Source organism: Arachis stenosperma, chromosome 1 (assembly GCF_014773155.1).
Source record: "Arachis stenosperma cultivar V10309 chromosome 1, arast.V10309.gnm1.PFL2, whole genome shotgun sequence".
In the NCBI taxonomy this organism is placed as follows: domain Eukaryota; kingdom Viridiplantae; phylum Streptophyta; class Magnoliopsida; order Fabales; family Fabaceae; genus Arachis; species Arachis stenosperma.
The window spans coordinates 19,346,110-19,359,939 of record NC_080377.1 but is presented as its reverse complement, the minus strand read 5'-3'; the positions used below and the strand labels follow the sequence as shown (position 1 = coordinate 19,359,939).

General features: G+C 32.7%; 1 protein-coding gene across 2 annotated transcripts; it reads left to right on the top strand.

Moving 5' to 3' along the window:
• The first annotated feature begins 4,936 nt into the window (after positions 1-4,936).
• LOC130968465 (calcium and calcium/calmodulin-dependent serine/threonine-protein kinase) lies at positions 4,937-10,929 on the top strand. Of its 2 annotated transcripts, none has more exons than XM_057893752.1 (8): positions 4,937-5,249; positions 5,914-6,684; positions 7,357-7,411; positions 7,785-7,895; positions 8,636-8,868; positions 9,313-9,520; positions 10,283-10,342; positions 10,432-10,929. In XM_057893752.1, the coding sequence occupies exons 2-8, from the start codon at positions 5,975-5,977 to the stop codon at positions 10,606-10,608; spliced, it is 1,554 nt and encodes a 517-aa protein (XP_057749735.1). In that variant the 5' UTR covers positions 4,937-5,249; positions 5,914-5,974; the 3' UTR covers positions 10,609-10,929. The 2 variants fall into 2 exon arrangements, with proteins under 2 accessions (XP_057749735.1, XP_057749743.1); XM_057893760.1 differs by having other exon boundaries at positions 5,909-6,684.
• Positions 10,930-13,830: the final 2,901 nt, after the last annotated feature.

Here is a 13,830-nt window from a genome sequence, read left to right as displayed (position 1 = left end):
ATAATAATAATAATAATAATAATAATAATAATAATAATAATAATAATAATAATAATAATAATAATAATAATAATAATAATAATAATAATAATAATAATTCTTATATATATATTTTTGAATATCTTATTATAATGATAAAAATAATTTAAAATTTTAATAAATTTTAAACTCAAATTATCATAAAATTTAATTTAATTACTTTTAAAAAAATAGTACTCTTTAAATAAAATAATACATTATTATTTAATTTTTTTAAAAATTCGGGTGTTATATCTTGCTTCAGGTGTTGGTTTTTTAAGGTTCTGAAAATCAAACCGATTATTGAACTACTCTAGCTATTAGTTTATTGGTTTATAGATTTAATCAGTTTGACCGAGGTTGAACCGAAAAAATCATTTATAATAAAATAATAAATAAAAGATAAATAAGCACACTAAAACTATATGATCTTATCAATTTACAAATTCAAAAGTCTTTTTAAAACACTCTTAAAATATATGTTTCCAATGACTTTTGTCATCATCATCTTTAGCTTTACACTCATTACTCAATTAAAAAATCCACAACCTTAATCTTCTATGATTTTTTTTGGAAAAATAAAATCTCATTCAATAAGAAAACCATAGCTTTAAGTAATTGAGAATATTTATGAGACTCAGCACCAAGACATGGAACAAGTATACATATAAAGCAGTACCAAACAATCAAATTCTCAATTCCATGAATCATAAACAAAAAGGTGTCTAAATTTCCACAGAATCAATCAAATTCAGTATTAAAAAGCATCAAAAACCAAATTTTGCAGTTAAAGAATGCAGTGAAAAATACTAGAAAAGAGAGTGGCTTGAACCACTGTCTTTTGCATCAGAGAAATACAATACCATCATTATCATCACTCCCAAGACCTCCAACAACAGCATCATCTTCATGATTTCCTTGCTCTAAATCAATAACATGGGACATCTGCTGTTTGTTAATTTTTTGAAAGCATCAATTTGGTTTAAAATTAAAACACAGCAACAAATAATCACCCTTAAGGTTTAAACTCTAAAATCAATAAATCTATCGACAAAAATTCAAAAACAGCATACTCATAAATTAAAAAAACAACAGCAGCAGAGTAACAAATCTATTTTTAGCAATAATTTCGACAACACAAAATCACTTTCTTTGATTAATTTCACATTCAAAAAATCAATAATCAGATTCAGAACAGGCTCAATAGAGAAATAACAATACAATCCAATTACAATATCACAGCAACCCACTACCCAATATCTCAACAAACAACATCCAAACAATTAATCATGCTTCAACAAGTAATCATTTAATCATGCTTCAAGCAAATAGTTTTTCAACAATTAATCATGCTTCAGCCTTCAAGCAATAGCTTCAACAATTAATCATGCTTAAAGCAATCAGCTTCAACAATTAATCATTTAATAATTCTTCAAATGGGTGTTGACCCGGTCTGTGCAAATGGTGCTGATGAATGTAGAACCAATAATTAATCATACTTCAAGTAATGACAGCAAGGTTTATAAGTTAGAACCAACAATTAATCATACTTCAACAATTATTATTACAACAAATTAGATTTATACCTAGGGTTAGTGGAAGATAGGAAAGAATGCAGATCTGACGGCGACAGGGACAGTGGCTGGGGTGGAAGGGTCGAACAGAGCTGGCTCCGGTGGAAAGACACTCGCGACGGCAACTAGCGCTAGTGGTGGCTGCGATTTTGACGGTTGAAAGGAAGGGTAGCTGAGCGAATAGAAAGCTGGCTGAAAGGAACTTGCGACCGTGAGTGACTTCCATGAACCATGCGACGGCGGCGGTGGCTGGACGGAGGTTTCACTGGAAGTTCGAGGTGCAGAGTGGAGACTGGAGACGTCGGAACTGAGAGCGAGAGGTGACTGGTGAGCGTGGAGGGCTGAGGCTCGGGAGTGTGCTGTGGGTGTCTGGGTGAAAGCCAAAGACTAGGGTTCCCTTTTAGCTACCAAGTCCAAACGCAGCGTTTTTCACAGTTTTGGCAAAATTTTAAAAATCGACCGGGTCACAGTTCGGTTCGACCGACCGATTCCTGGCCGGTTCAACGGTCCAAATTCGATTTTTGAAGTTGACGATTTTCTTTTTTGTCCAAATCGTTCTTGCTAACGGTTTTTGTTTCGACTGGCCAGTTCAAACCGATTTTTAGAACATTTTTTTTTTATGATTTGGTGTTGTCTTATCTTCTATTTGTTAGATGTGGATCATAGCTTATATTTTGCTAAGGTTAGGTATTGTATTTAGGCGTATGTTTTAGAACCTTTTGTTACCTTGAATCTCCCCGTTTCACGTCAAGAACACATAAAACTATTGGGAAAAATAAAACAATTAGTTGATAATTAATTTATTGGCATTGGTAAAGATGTAGAACAAGAGTCATAAAGCTTGGAAGGGAAGAATATATTTTGGCTATAAGAATGAAGGAACCATGTCTGTGTAATAAAAGTGAAAAAATATTTCCTTTTGCTCTGAGTCCTTTTCTATTGTTGTGAAACTGAAAAATGGAACTCTATGAATGAATTGAATATGCAGAAATGAGAAATGGAATTCTTGGAATGAAAACAATCTTCATAAATGAATTGAATCTGCCTTATTTATGCAAAAATGAAAATAAATGAACCTTTGAATTTGAATCTATTGAGAATTTAGTAAAAAAATCTATCGAGAATTCTAGTATTTTTATAATGATAATATATGAATTAATTTTTATAATTAATTGGTGATTAGTGAAAATATATTATTTTTATATTCATTTAATTGTAACTGAGTTAGTCGGTTTAATCAATAATTCAGTGGTTGAATTAATAATTCGGTTTGATTGTCGGTTCGATTATGATAAACTAGGCACAGGATTCGGTGGTCCAGGAACCTTTGAATCACTTAGTGGTCTAAGTAGAAAACATGTTTTTAGAGTTTTTTTATCAATTGCTACGTAGTCCTTGAACTAATTTTAATTACAAATCAACCCTATATATTTTATTTAATTATAAAAATAGTTTTTATTTTATAAATTATTATTTTATCAATTATCTATTATATTTATTAACAATCAAATACAAAAATAACAACCAATTATATCCTCCATTCATCCTAATAATTCCAATTGATTAAATAATTAACTTTGATCTCGTTACGTTCGTCCATGGCTTCCAAATCGTGTTTCCTTGAAATTCAATCGATTGGTTTTTCAAAACAATCGATTGAATGATAACTCAATCGATTGGTTTACACTATATCACAAAACAATCGATTGAAAGTTGTAAAGTAGAATGGTAAAAAGCTTATACCAATCGATTGTTTATACTTTCCAATCGAATGAATGCCTCAAAATAATCGATTGTTGTTATTACTCAATCGATTGAATTCACGAAAACAACATGGATTTGCCAAATACAATCGATTGAAAAGTGATGACATTGAAGTTTTAGCCAAATTCAATCGATTGGTAATGTAATCCAATCGATTGGAAGGTGATGAAGTTGAATGTTTTACCAATTTCAATCGATTGGTAATGGTACCCAATCGATTGAAATGAAACTGTATACTGAAAATTTATAAATTCACCTTTGCTTCGCATGCTGCAACTAATGCATGTTACATACAAGAAACTAAAAAGCACATAAAATAAAAACAGACAATTAATTACTTGATTGTTCTATTTTAAATTTAATCTGTTTGTCCTCTGGTTTTGCGCCACTGAAATAAAATCAAGAAAATAATCCATGTTTAAATCAAACGCAGGACCAAGATGCTCAACATCCATAATGCCTAATGAAATAAATTATAATGCATGGATCACAATAAAATAGCAATAGTCCAAATAAAGTTTAACAAATAAAATAAAGTAGTCATACAAGTTCATACCATACAAGTTTATTGCGATCCATGCATTATAATTTATTTCATTAGGCATTATGGATGTTGAGCATCTTGGTCCTGCGTTTGATTTAAACATGAATTATTTTCTTGATTTTATTTCAGTGGCGCAAAACCAGAGGACAAACAGATTAAATTTAAAATAGAACAATCATGTAATTAATTGTCTGTTTTTATTTTATGTGCTTTTTAGTTTCTTGTATGTAACATGCATTAGTTGCAGCATGCGAAGTAAAGGTGAATTTATAAATTTTCAGTGTACAGTTTCATTTCAATCGATTGGGTACCATTACCAATCGATTGAAATTGGCAAAACATTCAACTTCATCACCTTCCAATCGATTGGATTACATTATCAATCGATTGAATTTGGCTAAAACTTCAATGTCATCACTTTTCAATCGATTGTATTTGGCAAATTCATGTTGTTTTCGTGAATTCAATCGATTGAGTAACAACAACAATCGATTGTTTTGAGGCATTCTTTCGATTGGAAAGTATAAACAATCGATTGGTATAAGCTTTTTACCATTCTACCTTACAACTTTCAATCGATTGTTTTGTGATATAGTGTAAACCAATCGATTGAGTTATCATTCAATCGATTGTTTTGAAAAACCAATCGATTGAATTTCAAGGAAACACGATTTGGAAGCCATGGACGAACGTAACGAGATCAAAGTTAATTATTTAATCAATTGGAATTATTAGGATGAATGGAGGATATAATTGGTTGTTATTTTTGTATTTGATTGTTAATAAATATAATAGATAATTGATAAAATAATAATTTATAAAATAAAAACTATTTTTATAATTAAATAAAATATATGGAGTTGATTTGTAATTAAAATTAGTTCAAAGACTACGTAGCAATTGATAAAAAAACTCTAAAAACATGTTTTCTATTTGGACCACTAAGTGGTCCAAAGGTTCTTGGACCACCGAATCCTGTGGCTGGTAACTACGCCAAAACCAAGTTAACAATTAAAAAACTTGCCTTGTTCAGGAAGCTCAAGTTTGTCGCATCTTACGCACTCACTTCTGCCGGCCACCTTAAGTCAACTCTCTCTGGCCTCTCGCCGTCTGCCTTCCTGTGTCTCACACAACGGTACTGCTGTCTTCAGTTAACGCTGACGCTCTCTTCGCACTCTTCCTCTCACTCAATGACGTGTGCGTCTCCGTGATATCTGTCTCTCTCGCTCGTTCCATCTGCCAACACTCATCCTGCTCGAGGAAGAAACAAAGACGCCGTCGCAGGCGCAGCATCGACACCGCTGCAGGTTGAATTCAGTTGATCCTCCTCTTTTGCTCCTCCATTCCAGGTGGTTTCCTTTTCCAGAATCTGTTATACTGAATTTGCTGAAATTGCATGCTTTTATAAATAGAAAGATGCTTATATTGACTAGATTTTACAATCTATTACATTCGCAAATTTTTTTGTATATATATGTATTTTTAGTCCATCCGCCATTTCTGCCGTTTGGCGCAACGCCATGAGGCGCCATCCAGAATAAAAAATTATGCCAAGGCGTCGATGTTAAGACAATCTGAGCAATAAAACTACCCCATATTTCGTATACAACTCGTGCTTTCGTACGGATTGTAGGATATTTGTCTAACATTTGTCTCTGTCTACTCCAACCTTGATTATATACATTCCCACTATTTGGCCATGTAGCATTGCTGCTTTGCTCATTTTTTTCCAAATTGTAAGTTGTGTAACAGTTTTCTGCTGTTAATTTTCTTTCTTGGTTATGAGATATGGTTATTGTTATGAGCCTTTGCCCCTTATTTCTTTCTGGGGATTTTGGTCTTTTTTCTAGTGGTGAATGTTTCAGTGACATGATTATTGTTTGCACTTTTATCTGTTGTAGTTAGATCTGGAACTTTGCTTAGAAGGTTTCTATCTTTTGATTCCAACCCTTTTTTGTTTACAATTTGCTGAGTTGGTGCTCTTTGTTTTCATGATGTTTAAAATTAGCACAGACTTCGATTTCAAGAAGGACGGACCTTGTTTTGTGCAACACATACATCACGAACAACTACCATGGGACATGAATCCCGAAAGCTCTTGGATGAATATGAGGTGTCAGAGATTCTAGGAAGAGGTGGATTCTCTGTTGTTAGGAAAGGCATAAAAAAATCAAGCAGTGATGAGAAAACTCATGTTGCCATAAAGACACTAAGAAGAGTAAGTGCCTCTACTACGACCCCTGGTTGTTTACCAAGAGAAAGGAGCAACATGGGGTTTCCCACATGGAGACAGGTTTCAGTATCAGATGCTCTTCTCACCAATGAGATCCTTGTGATGAGGAAGATAGTCGAAAATGTGTCGCCACATCCGAATGTGGTTGACCTCTATGATGTTTATGAGGACTCGAATGGTGTTCATCTTGTTTTGGAGCTGTGTTCTGGCGGTGAGCTGTTTGATCGCATTGTGGCACAGGATAGGTACTCAGAGACTGAGGCTGCGACAGTTATTCGCCAGATTGCGGCGGGCTTAGAGGCTATTCATAAAGCAAACATTGTCCATAGAGACTTGAAGCCTGAGAATTGCTTGTTCTTGGACAAGAGGAAGGATTCTCCTCTAAAGATCATGGATTTCGGTTTGAGCTCTGTTGAAGAGTTTACTGATCCAGTTGTTGGTTTGTTTGGTTCCATTGATTATGTTTCACCGGAGGCACTTTCTCAAGGAAAGATAACAGCTAAGAGTGACATGTGGTCTCTAGGGGTAATTTTGTACATCTTATTATCTGGGTATGTTAATCTAATTCATGTTTGGTATAGTTGCACTTTGTTCAGTTAACGGTTAATGCTTACTTTGGTATACATGTGAACCATGTTGGTCTCATACGTTTTAATGAGTCAAAATATTTTCTGTAAATAATCGTGAGTCAAGTTACATTTGATTAATGAAGGACTAATCAAATAAAGTGCTAACTTGACTCGCATTTATTACTTAAAGGGAACTATTTTAACTCATTAAAATCTATGGGAACCAAGATAATTCACACGTATACTTATAGGTACCAAAGTGAATATTAACTCTTACAAGTGACTTTGTACATCTTTCTGTTTGGGTATGTTAATTTAATTGATGTCTCGCACAGTTGCATTATGTTCTATTTTTCGGTGATGCCGATATACCTTGTGCTTAATGCATATGGATGATCGTACTTAATCATCACTTTTAGATCTAGAAATGAAAAAAAAAAAAAGTTGCAAAGTGCCTTGGTATGAGTTACTTCTTCTATTCTATATTTAATATGTCAATTCTAACATTTTGAAGTATTATTGAGTCAGTGAATTTAAATAAATTGATTCAAAATGTACTAAAAAGTTAACTTATACAAGAAAACTAATGGAGTAATTTGTTTAGGGTTTAAAACTCTTGGCAAACAATTAAGGGATTTTTTACATGTTTTGCAGATATCCGCCTTTCATTGCTCAGTCTAATCGCCAAAAACAACAAATGATAATGAATGTAAGTAAGATTTGCACAGATCAATGTTGATGACTCAAGAAAGTATAAGATATCAATTGGTTACATATGATCTAATATATCATCTATTTTCCCTCTACATTCTCTATGTCTTAGAGATGTTACTCTAGTGCAATGGTATTAGCATCACCACTTTAGCCACATAAGTAATTCAACTAATTGAGCATTTAAATTTTGCCAAATCCAATGACCAATAATTTCCAACACTATTTAATAGATAGAATTATTACCCCTATTCAACCATGGAACCGAAATTTTCACATGTCACAAGGGTGTGTGTAACATGGCTAATACAAATATCATAAACTCATTGTTTTATTTCGTGTTAGTTTAACAAAATTAAAACTTGAAACAGGGGAACTTTAGCTTCTATGAGAAGACATGGAAGGGCATTTCTCAATCAGCAAAGCAATTGATTTCGAGTCTTCTGACAGTTGATCCTAGCAGGAGACCTAGTGCGCAGGAGGTATTGTATACCCTACCAAACTTAATAACTAAGGTTGTGACATATTTGCAATATAAGCAACCATATCTTTCTGCATGAGGATATATTGCTTGGGGAATTGGTGTAAAATTATACATAAAATTTGTTTAGGTAGAATTTAATCCGATTTTCACCAATTTGAAAATTACTCAATGCACAACTATTATTTTTGTTTTATTTTTTCCGTGGGTCAAGTTTTCTATATAAAAAGAAAATTTTGTTTTCCTTCTTGTTCCTATACAAACAGTAGCCATCCATTATTTCAAAGAATACATTTCATTTCATATATTGTAAATAACACACAACTAAATAGTATGTACTTAATATTTTTTAAAAAATATATTATCTCTAAATAAAGGGGCAACTCAACATGCTAGTAAATTAGAAGCTTGCCAAAAAACTCCATAGAAACAAAGGGCAATCTAACCTAATGCAAGAATTAGTAATTGATTACATGACTTGAACTAATGATCTTGAAATCACATGGAGACAACTCAACTGATATTTTAAGGTTTTCATAATATACACAATATCTCACTGCTGTACAAGACAACAATAAAGCATTGTGATGCCTTCATAGTTCCTAATTACGTCTCAAATTCGGTGCTGAATTATTTTCAATAATTTTATCTTATTTCAAGCGGATTAAAGTTTTCAGATAGTATATTAACATAATCAGATAATAAGAACTCATAGCTTCGTTTGTCTATGTCTTGGATAAGCTCCTGAGTCATCCATGGGTCATAGGTGATGTAGCGAAAGATGATCAGATGGACCCTGAGATTGTCTCAAGGTTGCAAAGCTTCAATGCTCGTCGCAAGCTCCGGGCAGCTGCAATTGCAAGCGTATGGAGTACCACAGTGTTCTTGAGAACCAAGAAACTGAAATCCTTGATAGGATCCTATGATCTTACAGAAGAGGAAATTGAAAATCTTAGGATACACTTCAAGAAGATGTAAGTAATCAGAATATACACCGAAAAAAATATTTATTAGAGTCATTAATTGTTGAAAATTTATTAGTGCTCAATAAACTTCACCTATTTAGCTAGTTTTTGAGGTTTATGGCTACTTATTTTTTATGTAATATTCAATTCTACATTTATAAACTTTAGTCTTCTGATGTTTAGTCCTGGACTTAAAAAGGTATGGTATTGGAAGTCTCTCAATTACTTAAAAATCTAACCATGATCATTTTTCAAGTATTTGGTAATCCTCAACCCCTTAAAGATTATCTTTATTAGGGATTGAGATAAAATAACAGTTTTTTTATTTAATTTTAATCCCATTTAAATTGTCCCACATTACATGAAACAACTTGTACCATTTCAGTGTCTCAACACATTCAACTATATTAAAGCTCATCTAATTCTAATATGACTGTGTTTAACACTTAACAGATGTGGAAATGGGGACAATGCCACGCTCTCTAAGTTTGAGGAGGTACTGAAAGCAATAAATATGCCATCACTAATTCCTCTAGCACCACGCATATTTGACTTGTTCGACAACAACCGTGATGGAACGGTCGACATGCGAGAGATTTTATGTGGGCTTTCCAGCCTCAAGAATTCCAAAGGAGATGATGCCCTCCGTTTGTGCTTCCAGGTTAGTGTTTTAAGGGTTTTGTGTGTGTGTGTTTGCACACGCACGCGCGTGTGGGTGTGGGTGTGCGTGTGTGTATTACTAGTCATATTTTTTGAACTACCATGTCATGATACCACTCATCCGAGAGGTTTACGCTGATGGGAAAAGGTAACACTAATGGTTATATCTCTAATACTCCCTAAACCTCCATTGTCCGCATTGTACAAATATTCCATTGGCTCCTCATACTTTTCCTATTTTATAATTCCGTGGAAGTGTTACAATTCCTGAAGTTGAATTTCAAAAATATAACGTAAGTTAGGATTGTTTTACAAAGTTCGATCTAGGGAATAGCAAAATTAAATTCCACACAACTCAGAAGGGAGCAGAAGAGAATATCCTAAAACAAGGAAGTTTAATAGAGTTCTTCACAATTCACACACTTTAGTTTCCATTCCCAATTCACCCCCTCCCCAGCGGCGGCGGCAGCGGCAGTGGTCTCTCTCTCAATTTGATCTCCTATTTGGGTCCAATTGGGCTTTTAAGTCCCATAATCCTAACAAGAAGCCACCTGATACGTTAACATGTCATGTAACATGGTATGATAATGAAAACATGATGGTGCACATTAATGAAAATAGATTTAGACACTAATGTAAATCATGTTTTCCAAATTCAGAGCCTTAAAAGGTTTGTTTGTTCTTTTTCTTGTTTCTTAACTCGCCTATAATTTCATATATAATATGTGCTAATTTTGGTTGTTCGGTTTTCTTGGAGCACCAGATGTATGATGCAGATCGATCCGGGTGTATCACAAAGGAAGAAGTAGCATCCATGCTTAGAGTAATAAACCTCTCTTCCAATTCCTTTATTTCTAAAGCCTTCTCCTTTGGCATATTCTTTTAACAAAAATAAACAATCCGTTGAAACAGGCTTTGCCGGATGACTGTCTTCCGGTTGATATCACGGAACCTGGCAAATTGGACGAGATTTTCGACAGAATGGATGCCAACAGTGATGGAAAAGTCACCTTTGAGGAATTCAAAGCTGCTATGCAGAGGGATAGCTCCCTCCAAGATGTAGTCCTTTCTTCCCTTCGCCCACTATAGTTTTTCCATTTTCCATCCAACCAATCACAATGTTTGGGGCTTTCCTTTTACTTATGTTCATACTGATGGTCTCTTGAGTCCACTATGTGTAGTTTTACTTGGTAAGATTTACTCTCGCTTTTATTCTCCAACCAAACATATCCTTGGAGAAAAGAGAGGGAATGCAGTGTTGAATTGTTTGAAATGTCTAGATTTTTCTATGACAATTAGGAACCTTTGCATTCTCTAATTATGTTATTGAGTACCAGAAAGGCAGAAAGCTAACATGTTCATCATAAATACTGTAATTAAACTAGAAAAGCCAACACTTTTCAGTCATTACATCCAATGTGTGACATAGGTAACAGATACTGTAATGGAGATGCAAACTTTGGTTTGAGAGAAGTGAGAAGTTGTAGGGTGGACTCTTTTTTTTTTTTCCCTATGCTATTTCCCAGTTTGAGAGATCAAAGATTAATACGTTGCGAATCTAAGTTTCATTTAAGGGTCCATCGTTGATCAATAAATTATTACATATGCAAGATGTGATTCGAACTTTTGACCCTTGTTTAAGCAGATGACTGAATTGACCATTCAAACAACCCAAATTGTTTACAGAGTAAGCTTTTGATAAATCAGAAAATCGGTTTTGTATTATGGTTAAACTCAACTGTGACCATATAAGTTATCTATTTATATAACAGTCCTAACTACAATAATCTAATTAGAGTAGTTTGTTATCTTAACCCTGCTTCTAACTAACTAATGCTAGCATGCAACCGCATTATTAGAATCAGCCAACTAACTTGGCTAATAACTTGTTCGCCAACAAACTCAAACCCTTGCAATTAACTATTTTTGCAACAAGCAATCATCGTTTTTATACATCATTATAAAACTTCGTGTAATAGCCCCTTAGCTTGTGATAAAATGACAAGTTGTTAGAACTATGTGTACCTATGTAACTAATGAGTCCGTTATACTCGAATTGTAACATGTTATTAGCAAGAAAATTATCGTGTACCTTAACCTTATAATTTTCAGAAATGCTCTGCATTCAACTGATTTCACTAATCAAGTTCAACTAAGTGATTTAGAGTCACGCATCACCTATAATAAACTTTTAATGTAAACCTCCCTTTTTCGTTTCTCTTCAACGTAAACTTTCCCTTCTTCTCTGATTTTTGTGTTTTCGTCTGATTATTGTCTCTTTTTCTTCAAGTTTTCGTTTTCTTCTTCGATTTCCTTGTGTTCTCCTCTAATTTTATTCTCTTTCTCTTCAGATTTTCGATCCGCATTTTTTTTTTGAAATTGAACAATGTAATTAAAATCGCTTAGGTTTTGCGTGTTCTAAAACAATGAATGTTTCAAGTTCAAATCAGTTGAATGAGAGCGATTTGGATTATTCTTCTGAATTGAATCAAACGGACGATGTTTGGATCGATCTTAATTTTATCTAGTTTCATTCTTTAACAATTTTGAATTGAATAGAATGGAATGGAATCTAATGCAATTGAATAAAGTGATAATGAATAATTTCATTTTTCTTTGCTAAAATCAGTGTTGTTTATGAATTTGAATTTGGATAAAATGTAAGAGTTTTTGAATATATAGAATGCACAATTTTCAGTTCATTTGTTATTACAACAATGGTGTTGTTATAATAATATCTCGGTTCATTTGGAGTCCAAGTGTATTGTTGATAAACAATTTGTCCCAAAGGTTGGAATGACTTTCAAGACAAATTGAATGGAATAGAATAAAATTTAATGTAGTTGAATAAAGTGATAATGAATAATTTCATTCTTCTTTACTAAAATCAGTGTTGTTTATGAATTTGAATTTGGATAGAATGCATGAATTTCTGAATTTATAGAATGCACAATTTTTTGTTCATTTGTGCGAGACATTCAATGATATGTCTCAGTGCACCAAATCCTATTTTCTCGACGATAGCTTTCTTTTGATCACCCATGTTGGCGAATACGTCAGCCATCCTTCTCGTTGAGCATCTCAAATAATCATGAATTTTCGCAAGGATTTGAAAACTTATGTTATATTTATATGCTTACATCGTAAAGTGGCTTTTTCTTTTTTGAGATGGTCTTCTTTGTTATTTTGGCTGTAAGGAATAAAAAATTTGGTTAATACTTAATAGCAGCATCAAGTGAACCTCAGTTAATTCACAAATGAACCAAAATTAGTTCAGATTTGAACAAGCAGTCAAAAAGACTCAGTCATCAACAAAAACACATCGAATTTATTTCTGGATCTAAATGAACTTCAAATAAACTAAGAAATGAACCGAAATTATTTAATAATGGCACAAAAAAAAAATCAAAACCAATAAATATATTAACAAAATATTACAATAAAAAAATTTTATATCCTAACATTCATTAAAAAAGAAAACAAAAATAGTTACCAAGTACTAAACATATCATTTGACAAAAATTGTGCATTGTACACAAATCATGTTTCTCTGCCATTATGTGAAATATAACACAACTATAGTAAAAGATAAAGTTCACTAAGACCATCACAGAAAGGTATGGTACTTAATTTACCATGAACATTAAAATGATCCCAAGGCTTTCACTAAAATATATTCACATAATTAGTAACTATTAGTAAATCCGATTGAAGATATCCAAATAGCACTTCTTGATATGAAAATGCTCAAATTATTAAAATAAAGAACTACTTTCTATAGCTAACAACACAATTTTCATGAACGAAAAAGAACCTTACGAAAAAAATGGAAACCGTTAGCAAAAAACTTGACACATGACATCATTTTTCTTGAAATGAGGCGAAATTATTTATCAAAATTAATAAAGATGTTAGCAAAATATTAAGTAAAAAAAACTTTATATCCTAACATTCATTAAAAAAGAGAACCGAAAACGTTACCAAGTATTAAACATATTCCTTGACAAAACACGATTAAAATAATGACTAATGAGTGATAAAAAAATCACAACCAACACATATACCATAAGGAAAATTGCATCTTATTATAAAGGATTAACCACAAAAAGCGCATTCGCATTATTCAAATACTGATAAAAATGTATTCGAATTTTACTATTAAAAAAATACCTTTAAATAATTTTAAAATGAGACAAAAATGCCCAACAGCAAATATGTATTTTCAAAAAATATCTTAGAGATTGAATTTTGATGCGATTTTTTGCAAGCATGACTAGAAAATTGAGATATTATTATTATTAAAATTTGGTA

Bases quoted from the DNA above. Each gene is read 5' to 3' on its own strand.
- LOC130968465 (XM_057893752.1), top strand. From the start codon at position 5,975: ATGGGACATGAATCCCGAAAGCTCTTGGATGAATATGAGGTGTCAGAG. The intron at 7,896-8,635 runs GTATTGTATACC...GTCTTGGATAAG, and splicing joins GGAGACCTAGTGCGCAGGAG to CTCCTGAGTCATCCATGGGT. The intron at 9,521-10,282 runs GTTAGTGTTTTA...TTGGAGCACCAG, and splicing joins CCCTCCGTTTGTGCTTCCAG to ATGTATGATGCAGATCGATC.